The sequence below is a fragment of the Berghia stephanieae genome, chromosome 3 (assembly GCF_034508935.2).
Source record: "Berghia stephanieae isolate SIO BIC M18660-M18661 chromosome 3, UCSD_Bste_1.3, whole genome shotgun sequence".
In the NCBI taxonomy this organism is placed as follows: Eukaryota; Metazoa; Mollusca; class Gastropoda; order Nudibranchia; family Aeolidiidae; genus Berghia; species Berghia stephanieae.
In genome coordinates this window covers 69064552-69089167 of record NC_088362.1, presented here as the reverse complement: position 1 = coordinate 69089167, position 24616 = coordinate 69064552, and the positions used below count along the sequence as shown (strand labels likewise).

At 36.6% G+C, this 24616-nt stretch overlaps 1 protein-coding gene across 3 annotated transcripts; it reads left to right on the top strand.

Moving 5' to 3' along the window:
• Positions 1–1201: 1201 nt before the first annotated feature.
• LOC144968309 (tryptophan--tRNA ligase, mitochondrial-like) lies at positions 1202–24374 on the top strand. 3 transcript variants are annotated; one of them, XM_078906542.1, is made up of 7 exons: positions 1202–1357; positions 14323–14525; positions 15516–15597; positions 16337–16417; positions 17416–17498; positions 18383–18501; positions 19946–21367. In XM_078906542.1, the coding sequence occupies exons 1-7, from the start codon at positions 1235–1237 to the stop codon at positions 20398–20400; spliced, it is 1146 nt and encodes a 381-aa protein (XP_078762668.1). In that variant the 5' UTR covers positions 1202–1234; the 3' UTR covers positions 20401–21367. The 3 variants fall into 3 exon arrangements, with proteins under 3 accessions (XP_078762668.1, XP_078762670.1, XP_078762669.1); XM_078906544.1 differs by lacking the exon at positions 1202–1357 and adding an exon at positions 8198–8342; XM_078906543.1 differs by lacking the exon at positions 1202–1357 and adding an exon at positions 13202–13678 and having other exon boundaries at positions 19946–24374.
• Positions 24375–24616: the final 242 nt, after the last annotated feature.

Here is a 24616-nt window from a genome sequence, read left to right as displayed (position 1 = left end):
CTACTACTACTACTCTGCTACTACGCTCTACTACTACTACTACTACTACACTACTACTACTACTACTACTACTACTACTACTACTTTCATACTACTACTACTACTACTACTACTACTACTACTACTACTACTACTACTACTACTACTACTACTACTACACTCTACTACTACTACTACTACTACTACTACTTACTACTACTACAAATACTACTACTACTACTACTACTACTACTACTACTACTCTACTACTACTACTACTACTACTACTATACTACATACTACTTAACTACTACTACTACTACTACTACTATATACTATAATACTATAATTATCAGAATGTATAAATATATATTTATATATATATATATATATATATATATATATATATATATATAATATATATATATATATATATAATATATGTATATATATTTATTTATTCTGCATAATTTAGTAGACCTAATGGAATTTTGAAGTCATTGGCCATAACGTAACGTGCACACTAATCACCGATAATGATGATGAAGATGATGATGATGATGATGATGATGATGATGATGATGATGATGATGATGATGATGATGATGATGATGATGATGCTGATGCTATCTACGGCTGAGAATATTTATAATTTTTAAAAAATCCTGCAATATCTATCAAAATTAAGCGTCACTCCACGAATCTCCTCCCCAACCACCTCAGCAACCGCCTTATGCCCATCCTCCCCCCCCCCCCCCCCCCCCCCCCCCCCCCCCACATCATCATTACAATCTCCACCGTATTACTACTAAACAATATAATACACAACCCATGGTGATGATGATGGTGGTGGTGACGGTGGTGTTTTTGTGGTGGTGGTGGTGGTTGTGGTGGTGGTGGTGGTGGTGGTGGTGGTATCGGTGGCGGTGACGGTGGTGATCGGTTGTGTATTACTTTGGTGATTGTAATGATGAAGTGGGAGAGGGTGAGCAAAAGGCGGTTAGTGAGGTGGTTGTGGAGGAAATTCGTGGAATGTCGCTTAATCTTGCTAGAAATTGTAGAATTTTATTTGTTTATTCAATTATTTTTTAAAATGAAAAAAATATTCTCAGCCGGAGACACTCCTCATTGTAACGTGTTTACTCATATTTTCTTCTACGTATTTTCTTCGAAGTGGTTATTCAGTATCAGATACTACGGAACTCTTCTTTAAAGAGCGAGTGAAAAGTAAAAAGTGAGTGTTCAAGTGTTCAACATGGCGACCCCCATGAGAATATTTCCGAAAAAATGTTTGAAAAATACAGTGCACCGGCTTCACCGAAAACCTATTATATCACATAAAGGCATCTCATCCAATTTTTGTACAAGTCAAAATAATGTAAGTTTTTGTACGTTTTCATGTATTCAGAGAAATTTTTTACTTGTCACTTGGACTTGATACCAACTCGTCGGGGACCCGAATAATTTTTGGGTTTTGGTTAAAAAAGTCCCCCCCCCCTCCCAAAGCTTTTGGGAGGGGGGGGGGGGAACTTTAAAAAAAACAATAATTCTGGGGGTTTGGGAGGGGGGGGGGAACTTTTTTTTTTAAAAGTCTCTCCCCTCCCAAAACCCTTACTAGAGAGGTGAGCCGGTGTTACCAATACTTAGCTTCTATACCATAGGTAGTTGCATGAAAATTTGAGATTGCAGCAATTGTTTTCAAAATAGTCTCATGCTATTCTGCAAGAAATACACTTTTCAATGGTACCAAAATTATGACAATGTGACAATTAGAACCAAAGTTACGGGATTATTAGTCCGCAAAAGTGGACCAAAATACTTAATATAATTTAAGAGGAAAAAAGAAACTAAAACTGTGACCAGAGAGCAACCGAAAAGCGGGGGAAATGGAAAATCACGGTTATTTGGGGTGGAATACATATAAAACCATATATCAAAATGATCGCAAAGGAAAGACGAAGCAAATTTTTAAAAAATTAAATGATTATTATGCAATATTATGCAACGTCATGCAATTACATAACCCTAGAAAATGAAAAAAAAAGACGCGAGGAACGGATAATAACTTTAAAAACAGATTTGAGGGTGGTCTTCTTCCAGAGCATGCTTACAATACTATGGCTATGATTAATTTTGAACACAAAAATTGTTAAAACAAGAGGAAAGGAGCGTAAACGTATGAATTTAGACACTAAAGTTGTGTCCTTGGGGAAGGCACTTAATATTTGGCATTGGCAAATGAGCAACAGACGAAAGATGACTGGTATTCGGAGAGAAGAAAAAAAAAAACAAAAAAACAATGAACAGGGCTAGAAATAAAGTTGAACAAGTGTCAGTAAATGCAACTTGCAAATGTACTGCCCAATGTTTTTGCATCCTTGGACAAGACATTTGGGCACCAACAGTACTCGGGAGAAACAAGCTTGCCGCTTTATATATGCAAACATGGTCAGTGATAAAAATGCAAAATTAAAAACAAGAACTACATAAGAGTGGTAGAGAAAACTTAACCTGAAAATGCAAAATTGAATATTACGTAACATATTACATAATAACAAACAATAAGCCGATAAATACCGACACTTTGCAAACTTTCTGCAACATAGGCATGTCATATATCAAACTGAACATCTCGAAGAGATGTATCATATGACTAACTATTAAACTACATTAAAATTGAAATGAACTTTAGAAAATTTGATAATTGCTTTGCATTCAACATCACTAAGAGAACAGATTAAAGGGTACTCACGTACTGACTCGCTTAAATCCATAAGATGGCTGATATGTGGCAAAAGACAGAAGACAACAAAATCTAGGCACTCTGGGTTGTTGGCTGCATGGAATGTAGACACAGGCAATATCCAGGTAATGATACTGAATAAATACATCGAAGTCCAAGCAATGATACAGAAGTAGTTGGGGGAGACTGACGATCGAATTCATGTTGTTACTTCAATTTCATATTTAAAATACAAGGCAGATTATTGGAGCTGGAGGAGGCAGTCGACGGGAGTTGGAGGTGGCAGACAATCAAATTCATGTCGTTATTTCAGTCTCATATTTAAAAATACAAGACAGACGACTGGAGTTAGAGGCGGCAGACGACTGGAGTTGGAGGTGGCAGACAATCAAATTCATGTTGTTATTTCAATTTCATATTTAAAAATACAAGGCGGATTATTGGAGCTGGAGGAGGCAGATGACGGGAGTTGGAGGTGGCAGACAATCAAATTCATGTTGTTATTTCAATCTCATATTTAGAAATACAAGGCAGATTATTGGAGCTGGAGGCGGCAGACGACGGGAGTTGGAGGTGGCAGACAATCAAATTCATGTTGTTATTACAATTTCATATATTCAAAAATACAAGGCAGATTATAGGAGCTGGAGGTGGCAGACAATCAAATTCATGTTGTTATTTCAATCTCATATTTAGAAATACAAGACAGACGACTGGAGTTCGAGACGGCAGACGACTGGAGTTGGAGGTGGCAGACAATCAAATTCATGTTGTTATTTCAATCTCATATTTAAAAATACAAGACAGACGACTGGAGTTCGAGGCGGCAGACGACTGGAGTTGGAGGTGGCAGACAATCAAATTCATGTTGTTATGTCAATTTCATATTTAAAAATACAAGGCAGATTATTGGAGCTGGAGGAGGCAGACAATCAAATTCATGTTGTTATTTCAATCTCATATTTAAAAATACAAGACAGACGACAGGAGTTAGAGGCGGCAGACGACTGGAGTTGGAGGTGGCAGACAATCAAATTCATGTTGTTATTTCAATTTCATATATAAAAATACAAGGCAGATTATTGGAGCTGGAGGAGGCAGACGACTGGAGTTGGAGGTGGCAGACAATCAAATTCATGTTGTTATTTCAATCTCATATTTAAAAATACAAGACAGACGACTGGAGTTCGAGGCGGCAGACGACGGGAGTTGGAGGTGGCAGACAATCAAATTCATATTGTTATTTCAATTTCATATTTAAAAATACAAGGCAGGAAATGAAACATGAAAATGTGGTGTCATAATGAACGTCTGACTCTGAAAACAAAAAAAGTACTTCGATTATGATTAAATCAACAAAATTAAAAGTTATATAATAATTTTTGTTGTGGTAAAGAGTAAAGTAATGAATGAAATATACTTGAATTGGCTCTATCATGCTATTCTGTATTATTTGTATTGAAATTAACCACATTAAATTAAACCAACACACTTAACCTGCAGAACAAACAAAATTAAAGATAAAAAATAATATCAGTGGAACATAATTTTTAGTTGTCCGGTATCATCCCAGTTAAAAAGTCATTTCAGTTTCAACATTCATTCATAAAATAAAACTAAAATTATGGATGGGACTATTTTTCAGTCTTTTTACAGCAATTATTTAGCTTGAAATTATTTATACAAGTCACAAAAGCAAACGCAGTCGATAGTTTACAGACTGCACTGTACACAGGAGACTCGGGGATACATCGAGAGGCAATCCTGGTTGGCCGTCGCCAACTTCATGAACACGCATCGTATTTAAAGTCACTAAAAGACGCTTTCGCCAGCATCAATCACCACCAAAATTCACACAAATAGAGAAAAATGGTTGGCGAATAATATAACATTAATTAAAAATAGGTAATATAATGAAAAATGTATTTAAAATGAAGTTAAAACTTACCAAATTTTCAAACAGCTGGCATCTGAACAAAGAATGAACTGGATTAAAAATCTGAAAACGCCGCCTGATGCGCTGGCTTCTCCTCTTTAAAATGAGACCGGAAGTGACGAAATTAGTGCACAGGAAGCGATTCCACGGCAATGGAAGTAAAACTATGTTCACCGGTAAACACAATTTTCACTCCAGAGCCGTAACATCGATATCGGGGCTCGATCAGCGGCTCAGCCACGGGCGATGCGACTACCTATATACCAGGACAAATCATTCGTTTGGACAGAAAAATAAAAAAAATAAAAACTTACCGCTTACCGTCAAAAGCAGTTTAGATTTGAAGATTCATTTGTTTTCTATAAAAAAAAACATTCGGTACTAGTACTAGACAATCCTTGATGAATTTCAAAAGTTGTGTTTGAAATTATATCCTAAATATTTTCATGATTCATTCCTCGCTAAATCGTGTGTGTTTTTCGTCTGTCCAATGGTTGGTGCCCCCTAGTGCCTGCCACCTGCCGCGCAAAACAAAGGTTTTTTAAAAAGTTTATTGAGAAAAAGCTACGGAAAAAAGTGTCCCTAGATAGGTATGCAATTTGGTGCATAAGTGCAGTAAAAATTGGTGCGCAAAATTAGTTCGTAGAGGATGCGAGACTGTGTGTGTGTGTGGTGTGTGTGTGTGAGTATGTGTGTGTGTGTGTCTCTTTCTTTCTTCCTTTTTTATTGGGAGTGCCTACGTACACGGTAACGGGGCATCTAGCCTCAGGATCTATGTACACGTAAACCGGTTTACCGTTGCAACATTCTGTCAGTGATGGTCCTCGCTGTCGTGACCACGCGCGCTCGTGTGTGTGTGTGTGTGAGTTGGTTTTTTTTAATCAAAACAATTTTAATCATTAATGGCGAGATTCCATCTTACACTCCCCAAACTCCAGATCTTAGTCTTTATGTTATCATTAAAAGACAAGCTTTGCGATTTATAGTTTAATTGAAGCCCGAGTCGAAATATACTCTTACTACTGCTCTCTTGGTGGAAACGATTTATTCTGCATAAGCAATCTGGAGAAAAAAATCAGTGTCACTGTAAAAGGTTAAAATTTCACGAAGTACGCTCCGTGAACACCGCTGTAACAATCCTTTGATCTACGTCATCAGGCAACCCATTGTTTCTTTCATCTTTTCCCATTCCCCCTTACTATCCCCCCATTCCCCCGCCCATATCTCTCTCTCTCTCTCTCTCTCTCTCTCTCTCTCTCTCTCTCTCTCTCTCTCTCTCTCTCTCTCTCTCTCTCTCTCTCTCTCTTGTCATAATGTTATCCCTTCCCCTTCCCATCTCAATGTAAAATGAAAACGTTCTGTTGTTTGCAGATACATGTATGATTGTTTTGTTTTCTCTCTCTCACTAGGCTAGGATTAAAAACCAAGACATCAGGTAATGGGTGTCTAATGCCGAAGTATAGATTCTCTCTTTGGCCAATTTAGTCACGCATGTGGCAGTCCAGCTATTTACTATGTTCTGCCTATACCACACAATAAGTGGGATTTTGGGGGGTGGGTACGAAAGAAATCAAGGTCATAAGTAACCGTGCACAAGAGCTGTATAGATAGTATGCAGATGACGTCATTCAGGCCTTTGTTATTGTTTTTGCCATCCGCGTTTGTGAGCTGTTCTCACTAAACTGTATTAACCAGACTATAAAAGTTCATGGTTACACAGAGTTTGTGTGTTGGTCCATTATACTTCCGGATGGCAATGTTGTGAACTCCTCGGCCAAGCGCATTCTATCTATAGGGAATTGGTTTCTGGGGGTCTTGCAAATACCAAATATTTTATGGAAAGCTCTTTCGAACTCCAAGACATCTGGTTTGCTTTGCTATCTTGGAACAAACGAAACAGAGATGTCTTGATGTGTGGCCTAGTTGTCTGATTTTGTGACCTGGATGTAAGGTTTTGTGACTTAGATGTATCCTTTAGTGTGTGCAAGCCATGCGGGTAAGTACAGCGATAGATTGCCAGTTGAGGAAAAAAAAAGGAAGAAGCAGCGTATCCGCATTTGAAAAACAAAACAAAAAAAACCTGAAAAAACAAAACAACTTAACCTTTTAAAGGCGAATATCAATCTTACTTGGACCAAAAATAAAATCTTACCGTTTTCATCAAAAGACAAAAAACAAATTACAATTTAAAAACTTGAGCTTTTATATAGAGCAATGTCCACCCAACGTGCTCAAAGTGCTTTTTATCAATATTCTTACTGCTCTTATGGTGGAAACGTTTTTTTTTTCTGCGTTAAAAAATAATATAAATGAAGACTATTATTTGAAAAACAAAAAAATCAGTGTCACTGGCAAAGGGTTAATTGCAGTACTCCTGCATCCTGTGAGACTCCTACGGCACTTGCTAATCATAAAAAAGGAAATAGCAGCAATCAACAATACTAAGGTGAAAATAAAAGAAGAAAAAAAAAGGTGGGTGTGGGGGGGGGGGGGGGGGGAATAGCAAACCCAGTAGCAATGCAACCTTTTAGCGGTGAAATTCGATCTTTGACCTAACACCAAATCTTCTATCATCAAAAGACAAGTAACGGCAAAACTTATATAGACAATTGAAGTCCGAGTTGCGATAGTCTGACTACTCTCTTGGTGGAAACGCTGTATTTCCCCGTTAACAATAATAAAGATAAAAGCAAACTATTATCTAAAAGCAAAAAATTAGCTTCGCTGTTAAGGTGTTAAGAACACCTGCAACTGCCAGTATCCTTGAGATGCTCTACGTCACCAAGGTCACCAAGCGACACTTTCGTCGGCATGCTACCTCCCCCCCCCCCGCTTTCCACTCTTTCAAGGTGGTGGTGGCGGCGGATAAAAAAGGCCTTTTTTCTTTCATTCAATCAACTGGTCTGCTGGTGGACCCTAGGCCTCTCTACAAGTACAAGAAATAATACTCACTTTTTTTCTGCTCCAACGAAAATATCTACCCCCCACCGGTCTAATTATTTGTAGCAGACGTCAAATTTCTCAAAACGGTCACGTGACACTGTAAAAACAACACAGGAAGTCCATGAAAGCTTATTTACGGCATTTCCTTTGAACCGTGTAAACAACAAAATTTCGTTTTCATTCGACTCAACGGGTCAGATTGGCCGGTATTTTTTAACGAACTAAAGTTCTGAAAAATCAAAATGTTTCTTAGAAAGTTGAAAGATGCTAGTTTTTGAAACAGAGGTAGGTTTTTTAAAAAAATATTTATATTTTACATGAATGCATGCTCAAGGCGAGTTGGACGTGCAGCGGAGGTTGGTAGGCCAAAGGCCCACCTCTCTAGACTTTTAAAAAAAAAAGTTTCCCCCCTCCAAACCCCCAAAATTATTTGGGTCCCCGAGTTTGCGGTAGTACCGAGGGGCAAAGTAAAGTCAAAGTAAGTCACGCCGCACCTTCTCTTTAACTTTATCTTGCCATTGTCTCCAGTCTTTTTGTAATTATAAAATTTTGGTTTGGGACAAATCACAAGACTTTTCATAATTGATTTTGGTCAGATTGAGGCGTGACCTGGGAAAATTGGTTGGCTTGTTTGATCTTGAAATTGAAACCACCGTCCGTTGACAACTTGATTGAAGGTTGAAGTACAGTACAGTCAGTACAAGAAGAACAGTTCAGTACAAGAAGATCATCATGATGACGGTGATAATGATTGTAAAAAATGATAGTGATAATTTTGGGAGAAGACTTCCCCCTTTCATTGTTTTAGTTTTAAAGAGATTTTTTATACTTTCGAAATGTTATTGATGACAGGGACATGGGTTGAGAAAATTGGCACTGGTTATGGTTAAGTTTAGTTTAGTTTAAGGCTGTCATTATCCCCAGACACCTGTCTGGGGATCATGAAATTTCGTTATTCCCAGACACATATTTTAAACTCCGCTCTTTTAAACAATTATCCACATTCCAGAATATGGAATGTTTCCAAATGCACATAGAAAGAAATTTAATAAGGAAAGTTAATAAAATATCTATAAAAACATAAGATTAACCAACATTAAATCAGTTGTTACTACATATACACAATATACTTCGACTTCGAAGTGGGTGTCATGGCCGAATGGTTTAGTCGTCTGCCCTGGAAGTTTTACCAGAATCGACGTTGTGGGTTCGGGTTCGAATCCTGGTTCCGCCCCCTTTTAAAAATTTTTTTTTAACTCCGTCTTCTTTTTACATAACGTTGCAAGGGATAAATGCCCCATCCATCCTACCCCCACCTCTTTTTTTTTTTTTAAACTCTCTCTCTCTCTCTCTCTCTCTCCCTCTCTCTCTCTTGGTTCCTTTCTAGTTTCTAGCAAATTGTCATATTCGTCCCCACTCCGATCTCAAAAAGTGTCAAAAAAGAATAAAATAACTAAAAAGCAAACACTGCGTGGGGTTCCTGACCTCCCATAGTGGGCAGGGAGGTACTTGCTATGTCTTCTGTCCCCTATATCTGTTTTCCAACTTGCTTTCTGTCTTTGTCTTGGAATGGGATTACTTGGTTTTTGTCCTGGCTCTGGCCTGAGTCCTAGCTGGGAGGGAAACAGTCAAATGCATAGTTATTGTTTTGGGAGATGATATTTTTTTCCTTGTAAATCATATCTCTGTTATGTATTATTATGTTTGTTAATTTTGATGTATAATGTAAGCATTTGAGTGGATTCCTCTTTGTTGGATTTTGTGCTTGAGACTTATAGGTGATCTCAAACTAAGTACATTGATGGTTTGCTCTTGGAATCTGCATCTGATCCCTATTTGTTCCCAGTTCCCCTTTGTCTTCCTTTCTCTTGGGTGCTTTAATTGTAATTCTAGAACTTTTTACTATCCCATTTTCTTCCTTTTTACTGGCGCTGATATAACCTAAATGTGATGCAAGCGCCGTAAAACCCTTAAAAACAAAAACAAACTATTTAATAGATACATTCTAACAACTGCTGGTTAGGTTTTTGGATCTCCCATAATAGACAGAGAGGTCATTTCTGTGTCTTCTATCCTCCTGTATCTGTTTTCCAACTTGCTTTCTGTCTTTGTCTTGGATTGAGATAACTTGGTTTTGTCCTGGCCCTGGCCGGATACCCTTTCAAAGAGGGAAACAGTCAAATGCGTAGTTAGAGTTTTGGGAGATGGTATTTTATTCCTTGTTAATCATCTCTCTGCTATGCACTGTATTATTTTTTTGTTTTACATATAAATTGAATTTTAAACATTTGAGTGTGTTCCTCTTAGTGGAAACCTGAGCTTGTGTCTGGATGAGACTTTTGGGTGATCGCAAACTAAGTACTTTGATAGTGTGCTCTTGGAATCAACATCTGTTTCCTATATGAACCAATTACCCTTTGTTTTATCTTTTCTTGATTGGTTTAATTGTAATTCTAAACTTTTTATTATTCCATTATCTTCCTTTTTACTGGTGCTGATATGACCATAATGTGTGGGTGAGGTTCCTGACCTCCCATAGTGGGCAGGGAGGTACATACTGTGTCTTCTATCCCCTTATATCTGTTTTCCAACATGCTTTCTGTCTTTGTCTTGGAATGAGATTACTTGGTTTTGTCCCGACCCTGGCCGGAGTCCTTGGCTGGGAGGGAAACAGTCAAATGCATAGTTATTGTTTTGGGAGATGAGATTTTTTTCCTTGTAAATCATCTCTCTGTTATGTATTATTATATTTGTTATTTTTAATGTATAATGAAATGTAAGCATTTGAGTGTATTCCTCTTTGTTGGATCTTGTGCTTGTGTCTAGGTGAGACTTGTAGGTGATATTAGACTAAGTACATTAATGGCATGCTCTTGGAATCTACATCTGGTCCCAATTGGTTCCCAATTCCCCTTTGTCTTACTCTCTCTTGGGCGCTTTAATTGCAATTCTAGAACTTTCGACTATCTCATTTTCTTCTTTTTTACTGGCGCTGATATAACCTAAACGTGTTGCAAGCAAGCACCGTAAAACCCTTAAAAACAAAACAAAACAAAAAGCAAACAAACAGAAATATTCAGAGAGCGACCAAATGGTCAGATAGAGGAGAAAAAAACAAACAATAATTTTAAAAAGAATAAAAACAATTTTACCCATTGCGGCCCAAATCGTCTGTAATCGTCCGCTCAAAAAACATCTCAAACAGTTCAAATCGCCCGATATCGCCTGCCAGGTACCCAGCATCTTTGGACCCGTAAACTAAAAACGTGTGTAGAACCACTTCTTTTTATTTAGAAAGCGAAAGTAGAGAAAGAGTGAAAGTGAAACTAGAAATTTCGTTTTTATCTCAAATCGTTTGTCTGCTGTGATTTTTTGAAGTTTGTCGACCAAATCGGTTGTGGTAACGTGCTTTTTTTTTTTTTCTTTTTTTTTTTGTTGTTGCTGGAATGGCGTTTGAATTCCTCAATTCTCGGGGCGTGATCTACACTTTTTATTGGATAATGACGATGATAGTGCTCATTCAGACACTGAATCAGACATTGAGGTTGAGTTGGATGCGTATTTTGATGACATTGACAATGGATTTCATGTGTCCTAATATTATTACACATTTTTCAACTTTAACATTTTTTTTTCAAATCAAATAGAAATCAAAAGTCCAAAACAATACATCAAATTAAAGGCCATTCATTCTTCTTTCCAAAACAGCTTTTATTTTGTTTCTAGCATGCCTCACATTCTTGCAATGAATTTTTTTAATGAAGTGTACTATGCAATTTGGAAGAGTTATCTCCCCTCGCATGGTCTGCAAGAGACATTTTTTTCAGATTATGCCTGGCCAGCAGTGGGTTAAGAAATTCATGCTCAGAAACTGAACAAAAGGCCAAACAAAAAGGAGAAAAGAATAGACTCGCACACAACAAAAAAAAAAAAAAAAAGAGGTGGGGGAGGATGGATGGGACATTCATCCCTTGCAACATTCTGTAAAAAGTAGACCTGTAAATTCTCAGTCAATTAGCTGAAATCAGTCAATTTGTCAAATTCAAATATTTAAAAAAGGAAAGAAAGAAAGAAAGAAAGAAATAAAAAAAGAAAGAATTCACAAATCGTAGTCGAATGACCGTAAAATAATTAGGAGTTTAGGAGTGTTCCACAGCGCTACGCATAGCTCATGGGGACCGTTTATATTAACGATGTATATATTGCCAAGACAAAGCGACGCTTTTTATAAAAGGCGTGTCTGAACACTTCCCTGGGTATTTTCACACATCCTTCGTTAAATTATTTTTTCACTTTCCAATCCGTCGTGATCCCAACTGTAGCCAATTTTAACTGAGCCACCGAGCGATAAATTTCACTGTTTCGTCTAAGCCAAAATTGACCACAATTACCTGGGACTCTCAAAAACTATGATAATCTAAATTGCGAATGCCCGGAAGTCCGTTATGTAGACACCTCCAAATCGAAAGTTTGGATAGATTGCTACAAAGCACATTTCGATTGCCTCACGTTGTAAACAAACTGGTTGACCGTATTTTCACTGATTGGGTACCTAATAATAAGGAACAATGGTAAGTAGCCTAATTAATTCCCGCGCAAATTAGGACGTTTTCTGCCATTGTTTTGTTCAAGCGTGCTTGCTGTTTACACTGTGGCGATTTACTATTCATTTCGATTCTTTGGATTTGTCCGCTACCGCTACGCCTGACTGCCGAAGTTTCTTCAATTGATAATTCATTTCTACTTAGCCTAATAATTCAGTGTATTGGCCAGAAGTCATATTTATTTCTTTTTTGTTTCTCTCATTAACTGATTGAAAATCAAGTTTGCTCATTGCTACATTATTTTAATGTTCTCACAATGCCTGAGCTGTTCGTGGATCGCAATTCAGACTTGTCGAGCATCGATAAAAATGTGAGGAATAAATTCAATTGGTCATGGCTAGAAGTTAAAGATGATAATGGTGATTATTTTTCTATGTCAAAAAAATTCCAGAGGCAGGAATATGACTTTGATGAAGTCATCTTTACCTATATGAATGACATGCTTATTTAGCATTCCTTCTACATCAAATTATGACAGTCATACTTCCAGACTTCCAGTAAGAAATAACACCCACTATTTTGATATATTGTATTTATCACTCTCCTCTCCAATGATGCCCTTATTTTTTAAAAAAATAATTGAATCTTCAGTTTGTCGAAGAGTTTCAGTCAATTTTTATAGAGCTCATTTACAGGTCTAAAAAAGAAGACGGATTTTTTTTTTAAAAGTGACGGAACCAGGATTCGAACCCACAACGTCGATTCTGGTAAAACTTCCAGGGCAGACTACTAAACCATTCGGCCATGACACCCATTTCAAAGTCGACGCATATTGTGTATGTAGTAACAACTGATTTAATGTTGGTTAATTTTATGTTTTTATAGATATTTTATTAACTTTCCTTATTTCTATGTGCATTCGGAAACATCCATATACTGGAATGTGGATTATTGTTTAAAAGAGCGGAGTTTCAAATATGTGTCTGGGGATAACAAATTTTCATTATCCCCAGACAGGTGTCTGGGGAAAATCACAGCGTAAATTTAAACTGTTTAGGTTAGGGGTTGCTGCCCCTGATGACAGGGCGGCCATCTTTGTTATTTACCTCAGAACTGGGTCCAATCCGGGGTGCCACACTAGCTCTATATCTTATAAAGCCAAATTAAAATAATAAAGATAATGATAAGAATAAAACTAATTCTAATTTTATAACAATGACTTACTGGCATTAAACTTAAACTACACGAGACCATTGAGAGAGATGAAGCAATATGTCGTTAAAGCGTGCCCATCTGCTTTCCTTTGTGTTTCCATCCACATGAACTCATCTAAAGTGAGACGAAAGAGTTATGTTTGCAACTGCAACACGGGCATAACTTTTTTAATGACTTTTCGTGTTTTTCCAGTGGCATTCGATTCTAAGTGCAGGCACCGGTCACAGGATCCCTGAAATTCTGAATAATGACCAAATGCCTGTAAGGTGGCTGCATGGGAATATTCACAATTCTGTTATATGGTGCCAAAACTCCCAGGTACAATATGCTCTTTGTGCATGCCTCTTTGTTACATATCAGGACTAAAAAGCTTCGTCCAGTGTCTCTGCAAATGCCACCAAACACCCACCTCTGTCTAATTCTTATGTCCACTGTTATGTTGTTTTTTTTTGGCTACAAAGCTTTTCCCCTTCCCTCCACTCCACGGCCAAAGAAAATTGAAGAAATCGGGATGTAATTATTACGTCAAATGAAAAAAAAATCAAACTCACAAGAAACATGAAATAAACAAGTATTAAAACAAAAGTAAATAAATATACAAATAATAAATGTGAAAAAAAAAGTTGAAAGTAGTCTGTAATGTACAGACTAAATTGCTTCACACAACCAAACATAGCTTGCCAAACTCTTGTAACATTAAAAATATGCCCCTACCCCTCTCGCCGAAGACACCAGTCCCGGAACAGTGCTAGAAAATTAGTTTGTTACTTTTGTGATAGAGCATCTTTTGATGCAAACCACAATTCTACTTATAGACATAGCTTTACTGGCTGGTAGATATTGTTTTGTGTGTGTGTTAGTTCTTGTACTGGTATTAGTTTGGTCTTTTTGAAATCCTGACTTTGAAATCTTAATTTTCCATTTTCGTAAATATTATAAAAATTACTGCTTATCTTTTACAGAGGTGTTTCTCATCAACCACAGAATTCTCGGAATGTGAAAACCGGGTTTTCTCAGGGATCCAACCTACTGGCATTCCACACATTGGGAACTATGGAGGGGCCATCGTCAATTGGCTTAAACTCCAAAACAAGTACAAAGAGCAGATGCTACTGAGCATTGTAGATCTGCATTCAATCACCATTCCTCCACAAAAGCAATTACGGTACGCTTTGTTATTTTGGATGGACTTAGAATATGACCCTAATGTAATTTTGTAATCAACGAGTAGTAGTGCTAATTTTCTGCGTCATTGGAGTTAGGAATTTTTTATTTGCTTTTACCTTCTGACTCCATAGCATTAGATGTAGAGTAACAATTGATTAATTGAACATGATGACCATTTCAAGTCTGTATTTATAATGGTGGGATGTAATAGTAGGTAGGTACTTTTGGTAAACGTCCATTTGATACACAAGCAGTGATCTAATATTAAATGGCCTAGTGGCTGTGACCCGATTTTTTGTACTTTTGAGTGATGTGTCTCTGAAAAAGTTCCATAGATTTTTTTGTTTATGGATTGATTTTAATTATTTATTTTCTTCAGGAGAAATTACCCAATCGTTTGGTATTGTTTATATTTAAATCAATGCCAATATAGTATATCTTTTGATCGTGGATAAAATAGGGTATAATTTAGCTTTGGATAATTAAAAAAATAGAAATTTGTAAATCAAAATTCCAGTGAGGGCTCGTGATTTAATATCTTAACTTTTTAATAAAATTTATTTCAGGGCAAAGTTGTATACCACATCCATGAAAATCCTTAGGCAAATATATAGAACATTTTTCATCCTTTAAACTAAAAGAACTTTTCTTCTGCTTATCTGATTTTCAAAATTTTGGTATCATTAGAATTGTGATGAAAAGCACTTTATAATGATATAGGTTCATTGAGGTCAACCCAATTTGAATTTTTTACCAAAGTACCTAGTGATAGTTACCAAAATTTAAATTTAAAGTCAAAACTACATCTGTTTTCCTCAGTAAGAAAGTATTCTTGACTAATTTGATTGAACTCAAAATTTCATACTTTAGACTTTCAATTTAATTTTCAGAGTTTGGCTAAACTCGACTCAAATCCAGAACTAGGCAGTTGATCGAGCACCTGCCAAAATACGTAACAATTTGGATACTACTTTTGTTTTCCAACCAGGCAAAATATCTTGGACTTGACAGCTTGCCTTCTTGCTTGTGGTATCGACCCCAATAAAGTCATCCTCTTTCAACAATCAAAGGTAAACTAAAATTATCTTGCATGAATAACACCAATCAGTTTCTTCTCTCATCCCCCCTATCCCCACTCCTTTTGTTGTTTTTAACTGATGTATCTTTTCCTTAGTTTTTTAATTGGTTAATTACTTTCATCTATATTTTATTATCATAAGTCATGATTCCTCAACTCACTCCTTTTAAAAAATTAGTTATTATGTCCAAACTCTATATTTATATTCTGTAATTTTCACGATTCTTAAGTATAACTTTTCAATTACTTTAAAGCCTTAGCTTCCAAAAAAAAAATTAAAATTGCGTAATATGTCTATTATAATCAAATCACCATTTATTGTTAAAAGTAAAGAATGAAATATCCGTCCCTTTGCTCACAGGTCTATTTGTGAAACATTAGGGCTATAAAAGTCAGAATGATCAATTACAACTGTTGTAACATATGTCACAAAGCTGCCAACTCTTTTTGCTCATCAAATGCATATCACAATGCTTCAATTATTTTCTCAGTACACCATTAAGATCTAAATTTCCATTTCATACAACTTTCCTTCTAGGCTCCTTTTTTTGTACAAGCACTCTTACAATAATGGTCACTGCCAGTAGCCGAGTCTAATTGAGAAGTGTTTATAAAGTGTCTAATTTTGAATTGTTTCACCCATCTAGTTTCTGATCATGCTCAACATTTTTTGCTGAAACTAAGATATGACTGTGCATTTACATTAAATTCTATCAACTATTACCTTTCAGGTGCCATACCACACCCATCTTGCCTGGGTGCTGTCATGTTTGTGTTCTGTGCCGAAACTACAACGTTTGCCTCAGTGGAAGGTAAAATAGTTTTGTTTTTTGTTGTTTTTTTTTCTTTTCACATAAGAGATTGATTTGGATGTCTAATCAGCTTAAACAGCTATACTGAACTTCTTTCATTTCATAATTTCACCCATAGGAATAGTTTACATTAAAGATCTCACAATTTCTCCAAGAGGTCAGTGAACCTGAGTTGCAATGCAGTTAATGTAGTAATCCTTAAGAGCATATGGCACATGGAACCGAAGCCTATCCTAGTTTCTGTAGACTGACAGTAGCAATTGCTAGCTACCATTTGGAAAGGATACTAGTATTCTACTGTCATGTATATTTCTTGCCAGATCTAACCGACTAGACTACACAAATCTTGGCTGGGTGGATGGTGGGGAAGTGGGTAGAAAATATCCCGATGGATAGGTACCGATCTTATTGCTCCTGAGGCATGTGCTCTATTACTGAGCTATTGGGGGCTCTCTTTGCTCTTGGTAGAAACTATTAAATATTATCTCCAATTAGATGGAAATCAAACTCCATCTACAAAGGGTTAATTATCAGATTTTTATTTCTCAATGAACTCAACCATAACTCCTATACCTTACACAACATTTGATTTTGTTACATACCTCCTTGTCCTGTGCATATTGACTAGCAAATCAGTTTCATATTGGTGCCTTTTCATTTTGTATAATTTGAATTTTATGCCAAGTCTTAATTATTTCTTCCAGTGATTATAATGATTATCTAAAGTCAAGATCTTTGTCAACAGTTCACTTCCATATTGTTCTTTGAATGACCTTTCTTTCATTTCCCCCAGGTCTCAGATTTATTACCGCTTTTGGGACCAAACCAACTCTCATAAATTTAACATCTCAGATCTTTCTTTTCATTCTCCTTTAAACTTCCTCAAAGCTTGTTAAAATCTCAAAGTCTTCATTAGTGAAGTTGGACTTGACAAGATAAAACTCACCTTTCATAAAAATTCATAATTGTTTTTGTTTTCTTTCTAACCTGGGAAAAAGGAAAAGAAAGCCAAGGTGAAGGATCCAAGTGTTGGGCTAATGACATATCCAATCTTACAAGCTGCTGATATCATGTTATACAAGTAAGACTTGTTGTGCTGTCTTTCAGGGAAACAAATAGATAATGGTTGAATCTAATGTTTAATTCAATCTCATTTAATCTTCTAATGGTGAGACTGGATTTCTTTAAAAATAACTTCAGTTTGTTAGGTTAAAATTCCACACCTTTCTGCTTTCACCAAGAAAAGAAGTAGCTGCGATGTGGCAGGCTTTATTGCTTTCTCAGTAAAAATGAGGAGATGTGAAAATGTTATTAGGTGATCGAAAGATGAATCCGTTTAGCAGAGGGTTTAAAGAATAACTTTACTCATTCCAAATTACAAAAAAAAAGTCAAAAGAAAATAGAGATCTTAAATTTTTTTTGCAACAACTTCCCAAAAATAAAAAAATAAAAAAAATTAAAAGACGTTGATTTCCTCACTTAATACAGTTTGCTGTTTTTCCTTTCACCTATTTTCAATTAACTACCAGTATAATCCTAATGGATCACAGATTTTAAGGATTGATTAATGTAAATAATATTTCATTCTTGTCTTTTAAAATTCTGAAAGTGTCCTCAATTACTGTATTGGGAACAGAGTTAAGGAGCCTAAAAAATTCCTTCATTATAACTTATAACCTTCAAATGAGTTGGATTTCATATTTCTAAGTAACAGAATTTTTTTGGACAGCTTTTATTTATTACTCTTGTCGGCATCCTTGTTTTTCTTATATTTGTCAGTTTAATGTCACAAACAGTTTATATAAAGTTTTAAATTATTTAAGGGTAGAATGCTCTTTTTTTAAAAGATATTTAGTTTAGATTAACCAAGAGTTTTTCATGTTCCTCCATGATTTGAATAAAAGCAATGTTATTTAGCCTTGTAGGGGGTATATGTGCTTGCAATATTTTTTTTCCAATGTTTAGGTCCACACTAGTACCAGTTGGAGAAGACCAGACTCATCACATAGAATTAACCAGAGATTTGTCCAGGGCATTCAACAAAGAACATGGCCTGATCTTCCCTTCTTGTCAGATGGTGCCAGGTAATTTTAGAACATCTTTTCATTACTAAATGCGACAAAGTAATTCCTTTCATCAGCAACCTTTGATTATTCTTTGTCCTCTCTTCTTATTGGCCTTTTTCAACCTCCAATCACATTTTCATCAATGCGCAAACTTATCCATTCTGGAATATGCAGGGTTCCCTAATATTCAGCTTTTCACTGAATCATGCCTCTTTTTCAAAGGGAATTCTGCACTTCCTTCCATTACTTTAAAATTCTACATACACCCCAAGCCGGTTTATTGGGACGGCTCAGTTCCCGACAAATCATTCCAATTAAGCGGCAGTCGTGTAATTTAGCAATTTTTCTGATTTATCCAGACTTGTGACTGGCACTAAAATTTCTAACTGCACAAAACAATAAGTAGCAATGGATTAAGAATGTATTGTTTACCCATTTGTCTCATTGAACAAATAAACCATTCGGTGGTGACAGTCTTGAGCAAACAAAGCCATCACTCATTACCCATCGCACTATTGGTCAGTTTACCTATGAACCTAGCGTAGTGGCCATGAACTTGGCAATAGCATTCGATGACTCTGAAGAGGGATACAGGTAAATTCTATTGTTCACAGCTCTGTGATGACTATGACGAGTGGTTCGACCACAAACCCGATTGACTGTTGCGATAGACACTAACATATGATACAGATGAATTCTAATGTTCACACCTCTGTGATGATCCGTACAACCACACACCCAGTTGACCGTCCCGTCAGACTAATTTGCATTTTATGAACCATTGTTTTAAATTATTGGAGATAACGAAAAAAGCATTTTTATGGGGATGGTCATTGTCAAATTTTTGTCCCCATTAAGTGGAGGCCCGTCCCAATTAAGCAGCTGGGAATTGGAAAGGGTATAACTTTTTATATAGAAAAAAAATTCCATTCCCAAGGAATTGTCCCAATAATGCGGCTGTCCCAATTAAGCGGGTCCCCAATACTGGCTCTGACTGAATTACTATTTTGCCAGCTTTCTAGGCTAGACATATTTTAAAACATTTTTGACAGCATCATTGAATCAATTTTATGTTATAGTCTAGAAAATGGAAATTGCCTAAAATTACCTGTCATCACTAGAGTGGTTTTTGTTCAGATCCTGCTTTAAATATCTGGTTGGATTAGCTAAATTGGTAAATTGCTTGACTAAAATAAGTAACAGGTAAGTGTATATATTTAATAATTTGTTGGAAGGTACTACTCAGTCGGACTGAATCAGTTGGTTATTTGAATTGAATAATAATAAGAAGAAAAATGTTTATTTAGGGAGAATTAGTTTTTTTGTTTGTATTGTTTGTTTGTTTGTTTTTTTTGTTATCATTAAAGACAATTTTCAAAAAGGATAGGAATGCCAATTGTGTTTCTTCAACTTAAATGATTCATTATTTTTATCTCTCTCTTTTTATCACTGCATCATTCAGGTGAAATTGCCAAAATACGAAGTTTAAGAAATCCTGGAAGTAAAATGAGCAAATCAGAAGCCAATCCCAAGTCTCGAATTGAACTTTTAGATTCTCCAGAGGATGTAGCAGAGAAAATAAAAAAGGCTGTTACAGATTTTACTTCCGAAGTGACCTATGACCCAGACAACAGACCTGGAGTTTCAAACTTGATAGAAATTCATGCCACAATGACAGATATGTGTATAGAAGACATAGTTGAAGAATCATTCCTGAGAGCAGAGATTACGTCGTCATATAAAAGCAGATTATCAGATATTATTAATGAGAAACTATCACCCATACGAGAAAAAGCTTTGGAGTATCAAAGAAATGAGGAGTATTTATGGGATGTTTTAGAGGTGGGTGCAAAGAAAGCAATGGCTATTGCTGAGTTGACGATGGAAGAAGTGAAATCATGTGTTGGAATGTCATGACCCTTGTTGTGTTTAATGAGTTTCAGATACTGTTATATGAGAGGAAAGAAGAATTTATTATATTTCATGTTCATTAACAGTATACAGCTATATACAGTGGTGCCAACCTTTGTAAAAAAAATGCGTATGTTTACTCATTTCCGTTCATTTTACGGCTGTACGCATTTTGCTTAGGATTGTATGCATTATTCATCTGCAGAATCACGTACTAACGTAACCAACATTAATCCCCTTTTGAGCTAGAGCAAGTTTGAAATTTCATCAAATAGTTTGATGGTGCTACTTTTTGAAATGATTATAAGTAAAACGCTATACTTTGAGTTGATAAAGTAAAGTCTGATGCATTATGCAAGATCAGTAAAAAATAGGCATTTTTGTAACTTACTTTAGGACACAATTGCAAACCATTTCCACTTACACTATGAACTATGTCAGTTACATTAGTTCGTGATACCAAAGAATTACACCACTGTGACATTTATGCCAATTTATCTTAATAAATAATATAAAAATTATTGAATTTAACCAACAGTACATGAAGTATCTTTAAAAAAATAACTTTGCCAGTCAAGGGCCTTTCCCACTATGCCAAAAGTCATGTTTAACCTATTAAGGAGTACACTATGATCTATGGTGTCAAAAGCTGCAGATAGATCAGAAAGAGCTAAAAGACATAGAGTGAGTTGCCCACTTGCGGCCACAAGCGAATCTTCGTCTTCTATCGTTATGCTATTGACCTGATGAGTTTCCGGTTTGGTCGCAGTTAGGACATGTGAATGCACTGGGGGATTAATGTGACAGGAAGACTTCATCGCCGGTTTTTTTTTTGAGAGAAGGACAAAAATAATAGGAAGTTGAGTTGCCAATATGCAGCCATCATTAAGCCATAGGTGCGGCCAGCTGTAGTTGCGACCAATAATGTAGCCTAACTGCGGCCACATTTAAATGCCCAAATAAACAAACAAAACGAAACAATAAATGAGAAAACTGGTATTATACATTAAATCAGACAGTTATAGAGGCATAAACATTTTTTTGAAAATCAAAAGATGTTATTTTAATGGAATAAAGAAAAGAAAAAACTCAGTTCCATTTCCAGTTCTCATTTCCATGGATCCAAAGGTAAACAGTTCACTTTTTTGGAAGGCTTGCGCAGCAAGATTTCTGTACAGTGTTTTCATAGGCTGTTTTGAACACTTTGGCAAAGGTGTGTTTGTTGATTATTTCATTTGGTTGTGGTGTCGCAGAAATTTCCGCCATTCATGTTTCATGATGCGGAAAACTCCAACGTCCATAGGTTGCAAAATGTATGACGCATGCGGTAGTAAGACATAAAGGACGATGTTGTTTGCCATGCAGAGTTCCGCTGCCCGCATCGAAATGATTTAGAGTAAGTTGCACGAGAAATGCATGAAATATTCATGGTCCTATCTGATAACTAAACACAACAAATAAAAGATCATCCATCCGGACCGTGTATGGACCATAAAATTAAAATGATTCCTTCTAGACCGCCTACAGATTACATCTGAGTCTGAGATTAGTCAGATGATTTCTCCAACTTCGGAGTTTCACATAGAAAAGTCACATCTGTGAAAAATCTCTCCGTAGATTTTGTTAGACCACTGAGTTTGAAATTTTTGATTTGATTTCTCTTCCATGAAAAAGAAAAAAACACATATTTACTAAATCATAAACTTGCAACGTCAGAAATTAAGGCAAGGACCTTGGTCGGTTGCCGCCTACTCCGTGACATGCTATGGCCCAAAATGGCTACATGATGATGTTGGAGCGAAGTAAACTTGCTTTGTTCACAATAATTAAAATTAATTCATATCGTATATATAATATTTAAGATTTTAATTTATCCATCAATTCTTACCTTTAACAAAATGATCATTGCAAACTCGGTGGCTGCAAGTTAGATTTGAGTTTGAGCCATCGCCAAATCCCTTTCTTCTGATCGCTGCCATAACCGCTGTACTGTCTCCGCTGGGTTAAATTTATTATTTTTGGGTCCTTCGTCTTCCTAATGGATGGGAATCTGAACATTTTGACTCCATCTCGACCCTGTCTTCTAGTGCATCTGGTGATTGTGCAGTTATTTGGCATTTTTTCACGTTTAAAAAATTGGACAAGAGCTTGTTTCACATCAATGTTTACAAGCCAGCCAAGTTCTTTTGCCACCCGGAACTAAAGTAGGTCATTGCGTGACGTCATCAGCATTCTATCTATAGGTTTATGGGGTTTAGGCTGATTTTAGAAAAAAATATGCAGACTTTTCAGCGATGCCGACCGAAAAGGGGGAAAATCACAGTGGTGATCTGGTGCAATGGAAGTGGATCTACACCCATAATAGTATAAAAGTAAATGCACAATTTTCATGATCTAAGATACAATATAAGTAAAAAAACAAACTTACAGAAGTCAAAGGTAATCCAATCATCAGGAAGGGAGAAAGTGCATATATGGGGTTTAGGCTGATTTTAGAAAAAAATATGCAGACTTTTCAGCGATGCCGACCGAAAAGGGGGAAAATCACAGTGGTGATCTGGTGCAATGGAAGTGGATCTACACCCATAATAGTATAAAAGTAAATGCACAATTTTCATGATCTAAGATACAATATAAGTAAAAAAACAAACTTACAGAAGTCAAAGGCAATCCAATCATCAGGAAGGGAGAAAGTGCATAGACATCTCAATTACGCCACCGCCTCTTGAGGCCCTGGTCTGTCACATGCTCCAGACGCTCCTCACACCGCTCATGACAGCCCACCTGGCAAGCTGGGCACCAGTGACGAGAATGCTTTCTCCCAGCACTACTTTTTTTTGTCCCTGGTGCTGACACTGCCTACGACGCAGTCCTTCTCCTTCTTGCCATCAAGCAAAATGAGTCCATGTTCTGCGACAGGGGCCGTTCGCATTGGAGTTGGAGGCGGTGGATGGCGTGGCTGGTTGTCTCTGCAGAGGGACTCGATGATCTCAGCCAGATAACGGTACCGGGACATTGGCTTTTCTGCATGCATGTTGTGCAGAATCCATGAATTTAGGAAGAACTTATCAATAATGTTGTGGAAGATTTTCTTCCAGTACCGCCAGGTCGAGCGCTCTGCAGCGAGGTGATAAACTTTTTTATCGCTGAGGTCGACGCCACCCATGTAGCTGTTGTAGTCGTATATTAACTCGGGCTTGCGAACATCCTTGCCCCTGATGTTGTGGGATGAGACAGTGGCATTGTAGCCAGTACTGAGAGCAAGGACAGGTTTTGTTTCCGATTTCTTCTCGCAGAAAGAAAGAGCGAGCACATTGGCATTTTTCCAGATAACATGCTCCCCAACCAACAGTTTTGCCTTGGCGTCAACTGGCATTTCCTTGGAGTTGGCTCGGACGGTGCGTTCGACTTTATTTACTTTATGAATAACGCAATCCATAGATCGATCGAGATGAGCCGACATGTCGATAGGATAATATTCAGACATCGAGAACAAAGAAGTTAATAGTTTATATTTTGTATAGTGAGGAGGAATATTCACGTATACATTCAATATTCTAGTTCTTCTACTTCAACCTACGCTTTGAAATAGATCGAGAAGCGTTGGTGTATATTTATCACTGAGGTTGTCTATTAACAAAAATATCTCGTCGAAATGGGTAAAGTTTAAATCAACCCCTACTTTGAACATTGTTGTGTATATAAATATTCTACTTTTTTTAGAACACGTTCTGTATCTTGTAATACTTGTTTACGAATGTCGGGAGGAGTATCTCCAGTTAATAGACATACATCGTGTTCATCCGTAAATATTTCACAGACGACTGCATAGACGAGATTAGCTTGCGATTTAGTGTTGCATACGACCACTACGTTCTTTGACGTAATAGTCGTTCAGATATATCTCGAAGTGCGGTATACGATTCATGTTTATCCTGTTTTATATATGATATACAGTAAAATTACTTTAAACCGAAAAATACCTTAAACCGCAAAAAATTTAATAAATTGTACTAGTTTCTTCATTATCTTTGTACTAATTCTTACGATGAACCGAAATACTTCTAAGAAGGACTTTCTTTAAACCGAAACAATTTGAGACCACCTTCCTTTATTCTCTCTCAATTTTTCTTCAAAAATTGGGGAAGGTGGCCTCACGTAATAATGCCCGGCGATATTAAACAGAGCGTACGTATAAGATGAGGGTGATGGGTGAGGTGGG